The sequence below is a fragment of the Nicotiana tabacum genome, chromosome 7 (genome assembly GCF_000715075.1).
Source record: "Nicotiana tabacum cultivar K326 chromosome 7, ASM71507v2, whole genome shotgun sequence".
NCBI lineage: Eukaryota > Viridiplantae > Streptophyta > Magnoliopsida > Solanales > Solanaceae > Nicotiana > Nicotiana tabacum.
The window spans coordinates 150,680,162-150,700,597 of NC_134086.1; the positions used below are offsets into that span (position 1 = coordinate 150,680,162).

General features: G+C 38.3%; 1 protein-coding gene across 1 annotated transcript; it reads right to left on the reverse strand.

Moving 5' to 3' along the window:
• Window positions 1-527: 527 nt before the first annotated feature.
• Window positions 528-1,181, reverse strand: LOC142162356 (uncharacterized). Its single transcript, XM_075218702.1, has 2 exons — window positions 693-1,181; window positions 528-617 (listed from the first exon to the last, which is right to left on the reverse strand). The coding sequence occupies exons 1-2, from the start codon at window positions 1,179-1,181 to the stop codon at window positions 528-530; spliced, it is 579 nt and encodes a 192-aa protein (XP_075074803.1).
• Between the last annotated feature and the right edge of the window lie 19,255 nt (window positions 1,182-20,436).

Sequence of the window (20,436 nt, forward strand, 5' to 3'; positions counted from 1 at the left end):
GTTGAAATTAGTTCATTGTTATCATTCTTTACTACCGTCATGTCACCCTTCTTAGGCACACATTGAACTGGCCTCACCCAACTGCTGTCAGAGATTGGGAAAATAATTCCCGGATCTAACCACTTTATCACCTCCTTCTTCACCACTTCCTTCATGTTTGGGTTCAGCCTCCTCTGATGTTCCCTGGAAGGTTTGTGCCCTTCTTCCAGTAGAATTTTATGCAAGCAGTAAGCGAGGCTGATCCCCTTGATGTCTGCCATAGTCCACCCAATAGCAGTTTTGCATTCCTTCAATACATGTAGAAGCTGTTGGACCTGCACATCTAACAAACCCGATGAGATAATAACGGGTAGAATGGATTCAGGTCCCAGAAATTCATACATGAGGTGGGCTGGCAATGGCTTTAGTTCCAGCTTTGGTGGTTCTTCAATGGATGGCTTAGCTGGAGGAGTCTCTCTCTTTTCTAAGTGTAGGGGCTCAAACTCTAGTTCTCTTTCCCAGAACCCTCTACCTTCCAGTGCCAACACTCATTCCGCCAAGTCTTCACCATTCACTTCCTCCAAATTTGTCAAACATGCAGCGAGGGGATCCTCAACCGTCAACACTTCATCATCAGACTGTACGATTACATTTACGGCGTCAATAAGAGAGCAATTGGCAAACTCACTTGGTCGCCTCATAGATTTCTGCACATTGAATATAATCTCTTCGTCATTGAGCCTCATCTTAAGCTCCTCGGTCTCACAATCAATAAGAGCTCTCCCTGTGGCCAAGAATGGTCTTCCTAAGATGATAGGAATTTCTTCATCCACTTTGCAATCGAGTATCACAAAATCAGCAGGGAACACAAACTTCCCCACCTGAATAAGTACATCATCAAGGATCCCAAATGGACGCTTCACAGTCCTGTCAGCCAGCTGCAACAACATAGAGGTGGGTCTAGCTCTCCCAATGCCCAACCTCTTGTAAATGACAAGGGGCATAAGATTAATGTTGGCCCCTAAATCACAGAGTGCTTTCGCAAAAGCAAAGTTTCCAATAGTACATGGAATAGTAAAACTCCCTGGATCATAGAGCTTTTCAGCAACAGGTCTAGTTACCACTGCACTGCACGTCTGAGTAAGTGACACCGTAGCCAAGTCTTGGAAGTCAAATTTCTGGGACATTAAATCTTTCATCATTTTTGCGTATCCAGGCATCTCCTTTAAAGCTTCAATCAATGGAATATTTACCTGAATTTGCTAGAGGAGCTCGGGAAACAATTGAAGGAACTGCTAGATGCTGGTCACATTCGCCCATCAAAGGCACCTTTTGGCGCACCAGTATTGTTCCAGAAGAAGAAGGATGGATCGTTGCGTTTATGCATAGACTACCGAGAACTTAATAAGGTCACCGTGAAGAATAAGAACCCGATACCGCTCATTACTGACTTGTTCGATAGACTTGGGCAAGCCAAGTACTTTACCAAGGTGGATCTTCGAAAGGGCTACTACTAGGTTCGCATTGCGGAAGGGGATGAGCCAAAGATAGCATGTGTGACGAGATATGGAGACTTTGAGTGGTTGGTGATTCCCTTCGGCTTAACTAATGCACCGGCCACATTTTGCACCCTTATGAACAAGATTTTTCATCCCTACCTTGATCAGTTCGTGGTAGTCTACCTAGATGACATAGTCATCTACAACAACACCTTGGAGGAACACATGGAGCACTTAAGGAAGGTTTTTCAAGTCTTGCGGGAGAACGAGCTATACATCAAGAGAGAGAAGTGCGAGTTTGCACAATCAAAGGTGCACTTATTGGGCCATGTCATTAGCAATGACGAGCTACGCATGGATGATGCTAAGGTACGTGCTATCCAGGAGTGGGAGGCACTCATAAAGGTAACTGAGTTGAGATCCTTCCTTGGCCTTGTTAACTACTAACAATGGTTCATCAGTGGATACTCAACAAAGGCCGCACCATTGACTGAGTTGCTAAAGAAGAACAAGCCATGGGTTTGGACGGAGCATTGTCAAAAGGCATTTGAATGCCTTAAGGCAGCTGTAATAGAGGAGCCAGTCTTGGCATTACCTGACTTTTCCAAGACATTTGAGGTGCACACAGATGCCTCAGACTTCGCCATTGGGGGTTTCCTGATGCAGGATAAGCATCCCATAGCATTTGAGAACCGCAAGTTAAATGAGACGGAGCGGCGTTACACGGTGCAAGAGAAGGAAATGACTGCCATTGTGCATTGCCTTTGTACATGGAGACATTATCTGCTCGGGTCGAGGTTCGTGGTCAAGACTGATAATATAGCTACTATCTACTTTCAGACACAAGAAGCTCACACCAAAGCAGGCTAGGTGGCAGGATTTCTTGGCCGAGTTTGTTTATGCCCTGGAGTATAAACCGGGCAAAGGTAACGTTGTAGCCGATGCCTTGAGCCGGAAAGCCGAGCTTGCTGCAATCATTTCAGCGAGATGGGATATTTGGGAGGCTATAAAAGAAGGCATGCAACATGATCCAGCAGCCAAACAACTTATCGAGTTAGCCAACCAGGGCAAAACAAGACATTTTTGGGTAGAAGACGGCATATTGCTTACCACGGGTCAGCGGGTCTACGTGCCTAAGTTTGGAGACATTAGACGGTGGATCATAAGGGAGAGTCATGATACAATGTGGGCTGGTCATCCAGGCCAACGTCGCACCAGGGCCTTGGTTGAGTCAGTCTACTATTGGCCACGCATGCGAGGTGATATAGAATGTTATGTGCAGACTTGTCTTGTATGTCAGCAGGACAAGGTTGAGCAATAACAGCCCGGAGGACTTTTGGAGCCACTACCAGTTGCAGAGCGTCCATGGGAGAGCGTGCCTATGGACTTTATCACTTGCCTACCAAGGTCCGACAGTTATAATACTATTATGGTGGTCGTGGATAGATTTTCCAAATATGCCATCTTCATGCCTACCTTACCAGGTTGCACAGCCAAGGAAGCCGCCAAGCTATTTTTTAAGAACGTGGTGAAGTATTGGGGCTTACCAAGGCATATAATCAGTGATCGAGACCCCCGCTTTACTGGAAACTTTTGGAGAGAGTTGTTTGATATATTTGGTACGGAGCTGCACTTTTCTACTAGTTTCCACCCACAGACAGATGGACAAACGGAACGAGTCAATGCCTTACTAGAATGCTACTTGAGGCATTATGTAAGCGCGCATCAGAAAGATTGGTCAAGGCTCATAGATATTGCCCAATTCTCTTATAACTTGCAGCGGAATGAGTCCACGGGATAGACACTATTTGAGCTAGCCACAGGACAACAACCACAAACTCCGCATTCCTTACCAGCCGCGTTCGAGGGAAAGAGTTTGGGGGCTTATCATATGGCCAAAGGATGGGAGGAGCAGCTCGACACTGCTAAGTCCTACTTGGATAAGGCAGCTAAGAAGATGAAGAAGTTTGCGGACCATAAGCGGCGTTCCACATACTATAGAGTTGGGACATGGTCATGGTGAAGTTTAACCCAAGAAAGTTCAAGGTACTACGGGGCAAGCATCGAAATCTGATTCGCAAGTATAAGGGGCCATTTAAGATCGTCGCCAAGGTAGGCAATGTCACACCTCCTTTTTCCGCCCCCGCGAGGGTACAAGGAGTTTTTTCCAATTAAAGGACAATCGAAACGGGATTTATTTATTTATTTCAGAGTCGCCACTTGGGAGATTTAGGGTGTCCCAAGTCACCAATTTAATCCCGAATCGAGGAAAAGAATGACTCCATATTACAGTCTGCGTACCAGAAATCCGGATAAGGAATTCTGTTAACCCGGGAGAAGGTGTTAGGCATTCCCGAGTTCCGTGGTTCTAGCACGATCGCTCAACTGTCATATTTGGCTTATTTATCTGATTTTAATACAATTATGAACCGATGTGCCAATTTTAACTCTTTACCACTTTATTATTATTATTATTATTATTTTAAAAAAAAATTGTGAACATCGTTTAAAACATGTCTTTGGATTACGTCACATGAAATGCACCCGCAATCCGGAACACATTTTTATTCAATGTTTTAGGATTTAGATTTGGGTCGCATGAAATGCGCATCCGAGTTTAAAAAGGTAAAATTAATTAAATCGCGCCTAAAGAGTCTAGCGTATCATTATTTTGGGTAGGGCCGTGAAATTTGCTAAAACGGCTCCTCCCTAATTCTAAGCGATTAAATGTACATTTATTGAGGGCCCCGCAATCTATACATTTCATTAAGCGAGGCTCATCTCATTTATTTGGACAAATCTTAAAACGACTACATTTTTCTATAAAAATGAGTCTCTAAAATAAAGAAAGAAAATCCTAATTTATTACTAGCTTTTATTATTTAAGAAGACATGACATGCTAATTGCTTGATTAATACAAATATTGATGAAAAGGGAATTTCACTCTTAATTTCGAAATTATAAATAAAATAAAAATTCAACAACTAATATTCAAAATAAACAAATATAGCTAGACTAAAACTCAGCATTGTTATTTTTTTTAAAAAAAAAAATTATTGAGATTAATTATTCACAAACATTTGCAACTAGATTTAACCATAATTACTAAAGCTTATTAGAAAGTTTATTAGACTTAAACGTTCTCTTAATCTTGCTTAAGCTCAAGTCATGCCTTAATGCCTAATTTACGATGTTTAATTTAAATTCGTGTCTTAGCTAAATTTAGCTACTTGTTCATGATCAACCTATAATCTTGAAGCCTTCATAACTAGTGAATTAACCTGTTTTGCCGAACTGATTCATTAAAGACTAACTTATGTTATTTTTTCTTATTCCAATTATTATTTAGTAATTCATGAAATAGCTTAAATACAATCAACAAAAGGAACAAAGAAATAAAAATGAAATTAAAACTTCAAATTTTCATTCTTCATATGTATTCATGCTTTATATTTCGGATTACAATAACCAGCGTGTCAGTTGTGTACCTGATATTGGAAGCAAAAGAAAATGAAGATGAGAATCAGCAACAGTAATAACAATACAGCAACAACAACTGCCCAGCAACAGTAACAACCCAGTAACAGACCGGTGGAGTAGTAATCCCAAAAACAAAAGCTTCAAGCTTTGATGAAACAACAATTAATTCTGATTTCAAACAATGAAAGAAAGCAGAATATTTTTTTTAGTTTTTTTTTTTATATTTGAAAGCTTAAATATTTTTCGGAATTTTCTATCTCTTAAATGTTCAGCCCTTTTCTCTCTCTTATTTTTCAGATTTGTTTCTCTCTCCCCTTTTTTTTCCTTTTTTCTTTTCTGTGTATTTCTCATATAGGGCAAAAATCACGTGCTTACAGCTGCCCCTCTTTGCCCGGAGACACGAAGGGTTTTCGTGCAAAGATAAAGCGAGCGATTTTTGCCCGTCCGAGTACTCCGTGTGAAGCATTTTTTGAAAAAGATTTAACCGAACCTTTGCTTCAAAGGTTTCCTACATATCCCTGGCTAAAGGGGAATCAGGTTAATGTAGTTCGGGAAGTTTTGGTAGCTGGGACTACCGTGGGACTGCAATGTTACTGTTGTTGCATGCTGTTATCACTGCTTACCGATCTCCTTATTACACCGTGCTTTAAAATAAAACAAGAAGCCAGGCTAGATTGAAATTTGTTCTTGTTGCCTTGCTTTCTTGTCGGCTTGTGTTTCATCCGGTGCTTTTCTTCCTTGAATTTTGGAATGATACTGGCCATTTGCTTTTCTGAATACCAGTTTTCATCATTTTGCTCGGTCTACATGGCTTTCTTCATTAAGCTTTTTGGCGGTTCCTCTGGTGGGTACGGCTTTCTTCATCAGACTTGTTATGCTGGGCATGATTTAATGTTCACCAGCTGCTTCTTTCAAAACGCCTCTTTTCTTCCTTTTGACTCATGCGCCTGAATTTGTGCTGGGATCTTTTGTTGCAACCTTCTGCTTCCCGGTGCTGGGGATTTTTATTGTTTCCTGTAGGGGATTCCTGCTGTAACCCTCTGTTTTATTGTCCTCTGACTTGATCTTGAAACCTATGCCTCTGTTGTATGGGCGGGCACCCAACTTTAATACTTGAAAATTAATGCTGAATGTATGCCTCTGTTATCTGGGCGGGCTCCCAACTTCAACGCTTGAAATATAAAGACTGAATGTATGCCTCTGTTATTATGGGCGGGCTCCCAACTTCAACACTTGAAGATAAAGACTGAATTTATGCCTCTGTTATCTGGGCGGGCTCCCAACTTCAATGCTTGAAAGTAAAGACTGAATGTATTCCTCTGTTATTATGGGCGGGCTCCCAACTTCAATGCTCGAAAATAAAGACTGAATGTATTCCTCTGTTATTATGGGCGGGCTCCCAATTTCAACACTTGAAATGAAAGACTGAATTTATGCCTCTGTTATCTGGGCGGGCTCCCAACTTCAACGCTTGAAAGTAAAGACTGAATGTATTCCTCTGTTATTATGGGCGGGCTCCCAACTTCAACTCTTGAAAAGTAAAGACTGAATGTATGCCTCTGTTATTATGGGCGGGCTCCCAACTTCAACTCTTGAAAAGTAAAGACTGAATGTATGCCTCTGTTATTATGGGCGGGCTCCCAACTTCAACACTTGAAAATAAAGACTGAATGTATGCCTCTGTTATCTGGGCGGGCTCCCAACTTCAACTCTGGAAATATAAAGACTGAAATATATGCCTCTGTTATTATGGGCGGGCTCCCAACTTCAACACTTGAAAATAAAGACTGGAATGTATTCCTCTGTTATTATGGGCGGGCTCCCAATTTCAACACCTGAAATGAAAAGACTGAATGTATTCCTCTATTATATGGGCGGGCTCCCAACTTCAATACTGGAAATGTAAAGACTGAAATGTATGCCACTATTATTCGGGCGGGCTCCCAACTTCAACTTTTAAAATAAACGTCATTCCTCTCTTCATGCGGGCTCCTGATTTCAACAACAACTTAGGACTGGTAAAACTAAACTTAAGAGGAAATGCGTCTCCTATAGGTAAAATTAAACTTAGGAGGAAATGCGTCTCCTATGGGTAAAATTAAACTTAGGAGGAAATGCGTCTCCTATGGGTAAAACTTAGGAAGTGCGTCTCCTATTGGCAAAACTAGACCTAGGAAGTGTATCTTCTATTGGTAAAGGCATGGAATGTATTCCCTTGTTATACAGGTGGGTGCCTGAAATATAAATGCATAGACAAAAAGTATTCCTCTCGTTATTCAGGTGGGCGCCTGTCTTTTTGAGAAACTTTTCGCGATGAGAAAATTTTCTGCCCCGGTTTGATGATCTTCTTTATGGCATGTTCTTCCGCCATCTGTGACATTTCTTTTCCCTGCTTCAAATCAAAGAAAGATTTTGTTAGTTTTAAAAGAAAAAAACATGGTTGCTTTCCCTTTTTTTTTCTTTTTTTTTTCGGCGTTCCATTACACTATCAGAACTTGCTGGGGATGATACTATTTATTGGGGATGATATTACTGTTGGGGATCATGTCCCTGCTGGTGAACACATTCCCGTTGGGGGTGGTTTTTCCTCTTCTTTCCTTGCTCCACATTGTCCGACCTTTTTTGGAATTTGGTCGATGATCGGCCAAGGATGCTCTTGCATCTCGACCCCTTTTTCACTATACCCCCTTGACATTTAGGCCAACTCATCATTCGGTCTTGCAACAAATGTCTTTTTCGTTTCATTGTATTATCTTTGGCATGTCCTGTTCGCCTTTTGCTTCGCAGCATTTTGGCAATTAGTAGTAAGCTCTGAAAAACAAAATCCTTCTAAAAAACAAACTACTGGAGAAAAACACTATAAACCCAAAATAAAAAGTGATGACTTTAAAAAGATGAAAGAAAAAGTCTTTCTGAACAAATGTTGGAGAAAGAAAAAATAAAGAACTTATCCGAATGGTACAATCAATCCCAATGATCATGTCATGCATTTCTGGATTAACCAACTCAGTCTATTCATATCGATCAATTTTTCTGACGGCCTTACTTTGCTGGGGATGTGCAGAAGCCCAACTTTCGCCGGATGCGGATCTTATCTTGCTAGCCCCCTTTATATCCTTGTCGCCTCATAGTGCCCTTCGAGGGGTTTTCACTGATGAGGCTCTCTCATTTCTCTCAATTCTCGTCGCCTTATGGTGCCTGTGAAGGTTTTCACCGATAAGACTCTTCTCATTTTATTTTCTAAGCAGGAGATTGGAGTGTTACCGACATGACTCTTTGCTGGGGATGTGCAGAAGCCCAACTTTCGGCGGATGCGGCCCATTTTTTTGTCAATCTTATCTTGCTAGCCCCCTTTATATCCTTGTCGCCTCATAGTGCCCTTCGAGGGGTTTTCACTGATGAGACTCTCTCATTTCTCTCAATTCTCGTCGCCTTATGGTGCCGATATGACTCTTTGTTGGGGATTCTTTAGTTTATCAATTCGTTGCCGACTTTCTCTGCTTTTATTTGCTTAAACTTGGCTTTCCTCGGATTCTGATCGGGAGGTCTTTTTTGGACATCAACATGGGTTTTTTTTTTGTTTATGGCTAAAAGAAAAGGAGGGCATCAAAAGGGTTCAAAATAATTCTGATGGGTAAAAACCATTACAACTCTTGGAATCGAACTTCTTTCCCAACATTACAAACATAACTTCTGCCCCAGTTTCTTGCTTGGGGATTCTTATTTTTTGGTTACACTATGACCGAGCCGTGAGGCGCCTACGTATCCTTCTTTAAGGAATCAGGTCAAACGTAGTTCACAACTCCCTTTTTCTTTTCTTTTTTTCTTTTTTTTTCCTTTTTTTTTGACTTTTCTTTTGTTTTTATTATCATTATATTTTCTTCTCTTTTTTTTTCTTATTTTCATTATTGATTCCAAAAGAGAGGTATGAAAGAATAAATAAGGCTCAAAAGGGGAAGCAAAGGTTAAAATGTTTGGATAGAAGAAAAGATTGCCTCCGTCATTTCATTCTCCGATAAATGCCAAGTATAAACAAACAAACAACAATTAATAGCCATGTCGATGCATCTTCCCTCGACATCTGTCTGACATGAAGTGCAACTGGATAACATCTTGGTCACAATAGACGGCCACTGCCAATTCGGGACAAATTTGCCATTTTGTTTTGGCCTGATGTGGGAGGATCCGTTTCAACACTTGTTGTCCCTCTTTAAATTTCCTGATATCGTCTGCATCCCCTAAATTGATGTCTTATGCGTCATTTAAGTTGGGCTTGGATTTCTCTTCTAACTAGCTTAAACTCTCTGTTTGTCTCTTTGAAGGCTTTGTTATCATCGTATCCCAATTCGTCATCGTGATTGACCTTTTGTATAATCAGTTCGAAATCAGATTGATTTTTAGACTAAGTTGAAGATCCATTATGCATGCCATGTCATTGGAATCAGTATAAAGAGCATTGTTTAGAAAGAGAAAAGGAAGAAAAATAGACTCAAAACAAAATAAGAAGAGAAGCTTTCACTTTATAAAAATACGGGATAACAGAGTTTCACACTAAAAAAAAACTGGATTACAACTCTGCAATAATCCAAAACAAGAAAGAAAAATCAGAGCCCACTACCAAGACTCCCTTCGGATAGGAAGAGGAGTAGCCGTCCAATTGTTGATTTTTTTTTTGGAACTATTTTCACCGGCACGGATCGTCATTAATGTTTGGCGGCTCTGGAACCTGAACCTCGATCCTATTTGTGTTGATGAGCTCTTGCACGACATTCTTCAACTTCCAACATCTCTCAGTATCGTGTCCGGGAGCCCCCGAACAATATTCACAACTTGCTAAAGGGTCAAGATTTTCAGGAAGGGGATTTGGTAATTTGGGCTCAATAGGATTCAATAGGCCTAACTGCCTCAATTTGTGGAACACGGTAGTATAGGATTCTCCCAGCGGAGTATATTTCTGCTTCCTCTCATTCTTAAAAGCTTGATTCCCCCGGAAACCTGACCCTGGAGGATTTCTATAGGCCCTCGGAAGTGGATATATGTTTGGTGGAGGTGGGTATGTATTTTGGGGAGCCGGTGCACGCCATTGTGCGTGTGCTGGAGAGTGGGTATAGGTTTGTGCATGATGAACGGAAAAATGGGGATCTGGCAGTGGGTAATAATATTGTGGAGGGCTATATGGAGTGCGAGGGTAATCTTGGTGGTAGGGTCGTGGTTGGCTATAGTAGGGTGACGGGCCTCTAGATCCGAACCATACTCCCGACTCAACAGTCGTGACATCTTCTTTCTTCTCCTTCCCCAGTACACCCTCAGTGCCGCTCTGGATGGCCTGAGTGGTTGCTTTGATTGCCGAATAACTCAGGATTTTGTTGGACTTGAGTCCCTCTTCGATCATACCGCCCATTTTAACTACTTCATTGAAAGATTTACCAACTGTCGTCACTAGATGACCAAAGTAAGTTGCCTCCAAGGTTTGTAAGAAGTAGTCCACCATCTCTCCCTCTCTCATGGGAGGATCGACTCTGGCTGCTTGCTCTCTCCAGCGGAACCCGAACTCGCGGAAACTTTCCCCGGGCTTCTTCCCGGTCCTCAACAACGTGAGATGGTCAGGGACTATCTCGAGATTGTATTGAAAATGACCCGCGAAAGCCTGTGCCAGATCATCCCAGGTATACCATTTGCTGGAATCTTGCCTGGTATACCATTCTAGTGCCGATCCGCTCAGACTTTGGCCAAAATAGGCTATCAACAGTTCATCTTTACCGCCTGCCCCTCTCATTTTACTACAGAATCCCCGCAAATGTGCCATGGGATCACCGTGCCCTTCATATAAATCAAACTTAGGCATCTTGAACCCAGCCGGGAGTTGGACATCCGGAAAAGGGCATAGATCTTTGTAGGCCATGCTGACCTGGTTGCCCAATCCATGCAGGTTCCTGAAGGACTGCTCCAGGCTTTTGAATTTCCTCAATACCTCATCTTGTTCTGGGGCTTTAACCGGCTTTTCAATTTCGGTCGATGCCTCCAAATGTGGATTGTAGGCATGTGGTTCGGGGGCATGAAATGTAGGCTCAGGGGGATAGTATTGCGTATCGGGAGCCTGAAGTAATGGCTCGCTGTTTGATCTTTGCAGGGTGGCTGATGTGGGTCCCATATAAGTCGGAACATTTGGTATTGGGAGAGGTTGATGGGGCGGTGGAGCTTGGGAATCATGAGGGCTTCTTTCTTGATGATAACGGGGATTCGGATGGCTTGTTGAAGGGCCGGAGTGAGGGTATTCCGGCATGTCCCCCAGTGTCTCAGGGCTCTTTTGTGTTTTGGCTAGGGCTAGCTGAATTGCATTCATCTTTAGTCCCATCCTTTCAATCTTTTCCATCGCTTCTTTTAACAACTGGCTCATCGGCCTTTCTTCCTCATTACTATTCTCTGAAGTAGTCATGCTTGTTGCTACCGGTCCTTTGGATCTGGTTTGATAGGAGTGTGTTGCCAGAGTTCTTTAACAACTAACTTGTCTGGTTTCAGACAACAACAAGCTTTGTTAGCGTTAGATTTTAACAGATTTGATCACAACACATAGAGGATGTAATGTTCCTAGGCAGTTAACCGTTTCTACATGCTTTGCTTCAAACAACATGCGTCATCCCGGCTTGCTCATTTGTCCCCTTTTAAAGCACTTTGGGAAACCCTGTATTTTATTTTATTTTGTATTTTCTTTTTCTCTTTTTTCTTTCTTTCTTTCTTTATTAAAAGCGGTCGAATCTTATGGGGATTGCCTACGTATCATGACCCCGCATGAATCAGACCTTGCGTAGTTCGGACCAATAAAAGCTAAACAATAATACACATTTTTCAATTTTAAAACAAACTAGGTTTCAAAGGTTTGAAGATGACCTGCAAACTTGAAAATCAAACAAATCGCATATTTTAATCAAAAGATTTACAAACTCAAAAACAAAAGACTGACCCCCTTTCTCTGTTTGACAAATGCAACCGAACGGTTATTTTTGCAAACGTGTGGCCCCTTCCAAATTCCACATGAATTCGAGGCCGAAGAGGATTATTTTATGACACTTTTACAAACTTGTCCGTTCTTTTACGAAAATAACCTTTCGACAACTGAAAGATACTCTAAGGCTATTTCGGCAAGAACGGTTTAAGACGCGGCCGAAGCTGGGTCGGCTTATTTTGACCAAAAATCCGAACGGTATTCACCTAACTGTTGACTCTTTTTTTTTTCTTCAAATTACAATGAAAACGTGGAGTTGCAAACACGGCCCTTCAGCGCCTCGGGGACGAAGATTTTTAAGGCTGTGCGGGTCAACTGGACCAAACTCCTAAACATGACCCAAAAGGTGGCTGTTTATGCAAAGTCAGCCTTCCGGCGTCCCTTTCGGGAATATTAGGCTATTTATGACAAAACAGCATCACCTGACTTATTTATGACTCTTTTTATCGATTTTCAAATTAGAAAACTCAATACTGCAAACACGGCCTTTCAACGTCTCAGGGACGAAGATTTTTAAGGCTGTGTGGGTCAACTGGACCAAATCTTAAATATGACCCAAAAGTGGATGTTTATGCAAAGTCAGCCTTCCGGCGTCCCTCTCGGGAACATTCGGCTATGTCTTGATAAAACAACGTCACCCGACTTCTTTATGACAAAATTAAAATTTGACATATTATTCTTTTATTATTATTTATTTGTTTTTGGCTTTTTAGCAAAAGGTGGGGTTGGACCCGATGAGGGTTGCCTACGTATCTCACATCCGGTGAGAATCAAACCCGCGTAGTTCGGGCAGATCATGAATAAGTAAATGAACTAACACATTTTTTTTTAATCGGAATTTGTGAAAGAACTGCTTCAAAATAAGAAAGGAAGTATTTTTTGATTGATTTTCTTTTTGAAAGAAAGACTTGTAAGAATTCCTTTTCTTTTGATTTGAACTTTGAGAATTTCAAAAGTAAAAGGAAGTTTTTTTTTCGAATTTCCATTTGTTTTTTTTTTATTCTAAAGAAAAAAAAATATTTTTGGAATTTTACTTTTGATAAAAGAAATGCTTCTAAAAAATATTTTTGAATTTTGAATTTTCTTTTCAATTTTGAAAGAAGAATCAAAATATTTTCGGAATTTTATTTTTTAAAAGAATTTTTTTTTATTTTTTGTTTTATCAACAATGGAAAATAAAGAAATTTATATTATTTTTTGCAAGACATATCTTTTGGAATTTTATTTTGAATTTTCTTGGCAAGACAAATATTCTTTGCAACAAATAAAGATATATATATCTTTTGGAAATAAAAAAAACTTTTCGGATATATATATATATATATATATATATATATATATATATATATATTTGCGACAAATAATGAAAGACTTTTTTTTTTTTTTTGCATTTTCATAAGCAAATAAATAATAAAAAAAACCATTTTAAAAATAAGACTCTTTTTTATTTTCATTTTCATGGCAAGACAAACTATATATTTTTTCTATTTATATATTTTTTTTTTTGAAAAACAAAAACAGAACAACGACCTTTTTTTTTCTTAGCTTTTAATAAAACAAACTAAAAAGACATTTTTTTTCATTTTCTTAAAATTTCGGCAGAGTTTTGACAGTATTTGGGCATTTGTTTTCTTTTCAAAAATAAACAATCAATTCCCTAACCGCTATTTCGTTTTTTTTTCAATTTCAAAATATTATTCCTGATATTCACAAGTCAGTCAGCACACAAGTCCGAATCAAATAAATGCACAAGTAGTAGCAAGTAAGATGCATCAGGATGGTCATTTTCATTTTTGGTACACCTGTCCTAGACAGACCCAACCCCTGTGTTGGGCCTCCAAAGTCAAATGCACGTGATGCAAACAAACGCTCCTACTAGGGATCCGGCATGTGGCTTTGTTATACTAGGTTCAGAACCTGGGTGTTTGTTCTAGACCTGGCTTACCCGAGCGGACAGCTCGAGCCGAGGAGGAGGCGGCAATCCGGGAATACAGAAGCTTCACCGGCTTTGCGACTTATCCAAACCTCGTTCTAAATTGGGACTTGACACTATACAGAAAAGAAGTCGTACGAAGTACACCCTTCTTCATGATTCAGAAGACTCAGAGAGAGGATGGGTTTCGACACAATTTATATACAGTTCACATAATATCAAAGCGGTAAAAGCATCATTTAGCACATTAGGCTCAAACACATGTAAAAATCAGATAAAGCCAAATATAACAATTTATCTAAGCTCGAATTTCTAACCCTGAACCAGTGGTTCTGGGTCATACGTCCCCAGCAGAGTCGCCAGAGCTGTCACACCTCCTTTTTCCGCCCCCGCGAGGGTACAAAGAGTTTTTTCCAATTAAAGGACAATCGAAACGGGATTTATTTATTTATTTCAGAGTCGCCACTTGGGAGATTTAGGGTGTCCCAAGTCACCAATTTAATCCCGAATCGAGGAAAAGAATGACTCCATATTACAGTCTGCGTACCAGAAATCCGGATAAGGAATTCTGTTAACCCGGGAGAAGGTGTTAGGCATTCCCGAGTTCCGTGGTTCTAGCACGATCGCTCAACTGTCATATTTGGCTTATTTATCTGATTTTAATACAATTATGAACTGATGTGCAAATTTTAACTCTTTACTATTATTATTATTATTATTATTATTTTTTAAAAAAATTGTGAACATCGTTTAAAACATGTCTTTGGATTACGTCACATGAAATGCACCCGCAATCCGGAACACATTTTTATTCAATGTTTTAGGATTTAGATTTGGGTCGCATGAAATGCGCATCCGAGTTTAAAAAGGTAAAATTAATTAAATCGCGCCTAAAGAGTCTAGCGTATCATTATTTTGGGTAGGGCCGTGAAATTTGCTAAAACGGCTCCTCCCTAATTCTAAGCGATTAAATGTACATTTATTGAGGGCCCCGCAATCTATACATTTCATTAAGCGAGGCTCATCTCATTTATTTGGACAAATCTTAAAACGACTACATTTTTCTATAAAAATGAGTCTCTAAAATAAAGAAAGAAAATCCTAATTTATTACTAGCTTTTATTATTTAAGAAGACATGACATGCTAATTGCTTGATTAATACAAATATTGATGAAAAAGGAATTTCACTCTTAATTTCGAAATTATAAATAAAATAAAAATTCAACAACTAATATTCAAAATAAACAAATATAGCTAGATTAAAACTCAGCATTGTTATTTTTTTTTAAAAAAAAATTATTGAGATTAATTATTCACAAACATTTGCAACTAGATTTAACCATAATTACTAAAGCTTATTAGAAAGTTTATTAGACTTAAACGTTCTCTTAATCTTGCTTAAGCTCAAGTCATGCCTTAATGCCTAATTTACGATGTTTAATTTAAATTCGTGTCTTAGCTAAATTTAGCTACTTGTTCATGATCAACCTATAATCTTGAAGCCTTCATAACTAGTGAATTAACCTGTTTTGCCGAACTGATTCATTAAAGACTAACTTATGTTATTTTTTCTTATTCCAATTATTATTTAGTAATTCATGAAATAACTTAAATACAATCAACAAAAGGAACAAAGAAATAAAAACGAAATTAAAACTTCAAATTTTCATTCTTCATATGTATTCATGCTTCATATTTCGGATTACAATAACCAGCGTGTCAGTTGTGTACCTGATATTGGAAGCAAAAGAAAATGAAGATGAGAATCAGCAACAGTAATAACAATACAGCAACAACAACTGCCCAGCAACAGTAACAACCCAGTAACAGACCGGTGGAGTAGTAATCCCAAAAACAAAAGCTTCAAGCTTTGATGAAACAACAATTAATTCTGATTTCAAACAATGAAAGAAAGCAGAATATTTTTTTTTAGTTTTTTTTTATATATTTGAAAGCTTAAATATTTTTCGGAATTTTCTATCTCTTAAATGTTCAGCCCTTTTCTCTCTCTTATTTTTCAGATTTGTTTCTCTCTCCCGTTTTTTTTCCTTTTTTCTTTTCTGTGTATTTCTCATATAGGGCAAAAATCACGTGCTTACAGGCAAGATCTCATACAAGGTTGACATGACATCGTATCTTAAGATCTACCCTGTCTTCCATGCCAGCATGCTTAAACCATATCATGAAGATAAGGATGATCCGAGTAGGGGCCAATCAAGTCGGGCGCCAATGACTATCACCGCCTCGCATGATCGGGATATTGAGGCTATCATAGATTACCAGGCCAAACGAAAACAAGGACAAAAAGCCACCGTTATGTTCCTAATCCATTGGAAAGGGCAATCACCGGAGGAGGCTACGTGGGAACGATATGAAGACTTGTGGCAATTCAAAGATAAGATCCGAGAGTTTATGCAGCAGCATTGCGCCGCGATCGTCGCAATATTGGGTGGGGGGAGTGTGATGGCCCGCCATGTCATCATGCCACATAGGCGCCATTTGGCATATATTAATGCCATGTGGAAGCTTACATAAGGAGAAGGCTAGCATTTGTGAGAAGATTCTAGAGAGGTATGGATATTTCCTTAGGAAGAACCTAGATCCTTATGGATTTGCTAGGAAAGTCCTTGGAATCTTCTAGGCTTGTAGAGAATTCTAGAAAAAGCCCTTATCTTGTAAATATCAAGGACTTGTGTAATAATTAATATTTACACACTAGCTCATAGGAGACTAGTATATAAAGGGGACTATTCATTTGTAATTCATCAAGCAAACAATTCAAGTTCTCTCTAATACAAAGTTTCCTTTAACAATTCTCCTGTGTTCTTTCTTCTATTCTCTTAGCGATCTTGAGTGTAGTAAGGCTGACTTGACAGCAAGAACGTGAGCAAATTGTGCAAGATCGTGAGCGAGTTGTCAAGTGCCGCACGTGTACTTAGTTAACAACTAAGGACGTGACAAGTACACTAGAATTTAAGCAGATCAGGCCATCCAAACATTAATTCTCTAGCTTTGACCTACAAATTATTCCATTATATAGTATACTATGGGTTCAATTTTTAAGATTTTTAACATTGAACCCATTATATATTTAAAGTTATGGGTTCAAATCTATTATTTTTGCAATTTTAATGAACTTTTACAAATAAATTTCTACTTTGCGTCGAAAGTTATGGGTTCAATTGAACTCGTAACTCTCACACTGCATCCGCCTCTGCCTACAAATGATTCCACTCGATCCGACTAATCCGAATTCTCACAAAAAAAAATCCAAAAGGAAGAGTTTCATTTGCCGGATTTAATTTTTCTTTGGCTATCATAGAGGCGACCTAGAAGAATATAAGATGCACTGAAGGCAGATGATTGTGTATGGTAGTAGCAATGGTAGGCAAAGGACCGTAATAATTCGGGGAGTCCGAATTTTTTAAAATATATTTTCATGTAGTCGCTGTTGCTAAAGGCGACCTGCTTTTTAGAATTTTATTTCATTCTCAAAAATGCAGGGGCATGGGGGCGAGACCCATGATGGCTGAAAATCAATCCGAGAGCCAGCATGGGATGGGGTAAAGGGAAATTCCTAGTTTTGCTGTCCTAACTCCCAAGTGCCAATTTAAGCCAAAAAGAAAAAGTAAAAAATATTTGAGCATGTAGGTTTGTACTACTTGTCTACGGCTACCCTTTATTTTTATATTTTATAGTTAAAACATTTTTTTTAAAGTCCGGTGTACGAATTATCCTCATTCACATAGGGTTTGGGGAAGAGCCGCACCCTAATGGATGTGATATAGGCAGTCTACCCTAATGCAAGTATCAGTAGCCGATTCCACGACTCAAACTCATGATCTATAGGTCACACAAAAACAACTTTAATGTTGCTCAAAAGCTCCCCTTCAGGTAAAATCTTCAGGTAAAATCTATAGACAATTTTTCTGATTTGTCCAAATTCACTTCATTGTTCCAATTTTATGGAATATCCGCTAAGGGACCATGGCCAACCCCTTTATATTAGAATTTTTAACAGGTGCCATAAGCCCCATATAAAGTAAAAATTGCGTGGGATAGCCACTTTTTAAAAAGGTATTTAGTTTTTATCCAGGATTTTTAATGCTGAGCAAAAGTAGCCACTAATCTATTAGAATTAATATGAAAAGACAGTATTACCCTTTCTTCTATCTCTTTTTTGTCCATGTTCTTTTCCTTGACAGTGAACCTCCATGGCTTTGACCCCACGCACAGTAGTGAACAACTTTCACCTTCTCAAGTTCCACATTCTCTGGGTGATGCCATGACGAGGCCAATGTGTATAGGATTTTCCTGTCCGTGCTTAGTCAAATTCTAATATAGTTTAAGATATTGTCCCACATAAATTGGAAAATCTATGCTACAAACTTGTAATATTTTAGCTACTATTTGAGAGAACCAAATTGATGAAAAGAGTAGGATTTTGAATTTGTAAATTACTTAAACAAAAACAACTTGTGGAAAATTTATATTTAAAAAGTATTAGGAATCATTGAATTCACTTGACGATATTTTTATAATGAAATCTCAATTTCTACATATTCACTAATGAATAATTGCTTATTGCTAATACAATTATGTTTTGCTCACTAGAAACTAAACAATTAATAATACTCCTTGAGGTTATATTATTAACTGACTTACGACTAGTGACGATAAGACCGAAATATGTGTCTTGCCTGAATTGTGCTAAGAGGTAGTAAAAACTTCGTGAGAATATTTTTACTACAAAATCAATGATATTGCTTATAACAATTCCTCTGTGAGAATTAAAATTGAAGTAAGCAAAAATCAAGATTTGGAATGCTAGATTGAGAAAACTATTTAAAATCTAACACCTCAGCACAATATAAAAGTGGAGCTAGAGAACCTCAGACCAAGTATGTAATAAGATTGAGAAAACTATTATAAATATATATATATCAAGCTTCATCAACTATCCCAACAAAAAAACACTACTACATTATCGAGTATTTGAAAAAGAAAGGACTTCTATAATATGACCTATATTGCTAATACTACTAGGAAATCTGAAAATTATAAGTAATGAAAGAAGAACAAGAAAGAATAAATGAACAAAGCTTTAGAAAAAAAAGTGGCTCTTTTGTTCCTTTTTCCTCGATGCTTCATACACATAGAGTTGCCTTCTATTTATAGAAGTACATTTCTTCTTGAAGTGTTGTGATCTCAAGTGAGGAAGATGCATCTTGAGGAGAATATGTCTTGAGGAAGATGTGTGTTGAGGAAGATGCATCTTGAGGAAGATGTATCTCGAGGAAGATACGTCATGAAGAAGATGCGTCGTGATCTTCTTGCATTGTGGAGTGAATATGTTACGACCTTCTTATTTCTGTCATTTTCTTGCTTAATTAATAGCATTCTTATCTACTGCAAAACATTGTTAGAAAATATAGAGAATCGAAATATTATATAAATACTTTATTTAAAATAGTATAGTTTTAAGTATATAATATATGAATATTTTATACTCATCAAACTCCCTCATACTTGAATCATTGCTCGTCCTTAAGGGAGAATTATTTTATTAGTAATTATTATTTCTTGTAGACTAGAAAAGTAAGAAAATAAAAATTCACATAACATTCAAAACCTATAAGTTTTTCAAGTCACCAAATCTTTATCTTATTTTTACTTCTGCTTTTGTTTGACAAAAAATTTCTCTCCTCCTTTGACGAACTTTTTGAGTTTGATAACATTATGATCACAATCCTTGAGTTTCTCAAACTTTATCCATAACCTTGCCCTTCATGTCAGTCTCCACTAATGTAGAATCAACATTGATTTTTTAAAAATCTTTTTTAGGAGTTTTTCAGGCTTTTATTGTGAGGCTTAGTGCGGGTAAGGGTAAATGAAATATTTATAGTGACTGTGTTCTTTCCAGCTTTATAATGTGAGCCAATTATTTTACCAAAGGAACTAGTACAATTTAATACAAAGAAGAAAAAAACTCTAGAGATGTCTTCTGTCCCATTATTAACACCAATTAAGTCAACATTCCTTTCAACAGAAATATTCTCCATAAGTTCTAACTTCTTACACCAAGAATTTATTCCATAAGTATATTCACGTCAATTTTTTTTAAGAAGGATATTCACATCATTTTTTTTAAACTTTATATACAAATCAATTCACCTTTCTCTGAATACAAACTTTACTCCAAAAGTATTCCTTCATCCCTTGCTTAAATAGCCATTTCTACTCAATTATAGCTGGAAGAAATCTTTTTTCTTTGGTTAAACCAATATGGTGTATTAAGAAGAGTTGGTTTATCCTTTCTCTTTTTTTCTCTCTTATTAATAAGGCTCAAAGTTGGGTGCTAAAGGGAAATATATATGCGTGTGTAGTGGTAGAAACAGAGAGGCTAAAAAGTGAATCAAGGAAAGCCTAATTTCATTTAAAACTCAATGTTGTCTATAATTTCGCCTTGATAGACATTTGAGGCAAGATCTAGCAAAGTTTTATTGATTCTACCTGTTGAGATCATAATGCTTCTCAATT

Coding starts and splice junctions, on each gene's coding strand:
- LOC142162356 (XM_075218702.1), bottom strand. CDS start 1,181: ATGATGAAAGATTTAATGTCCCAGAAATTTGACTTCCAAGACTTGGCT. Junction 618..692: donor ACGAAGAGATTATATTCAAT/GTGCAGAAATCT, acceptor GTAATCGTACAG/TCTGATGATGAAGTGTTGAC.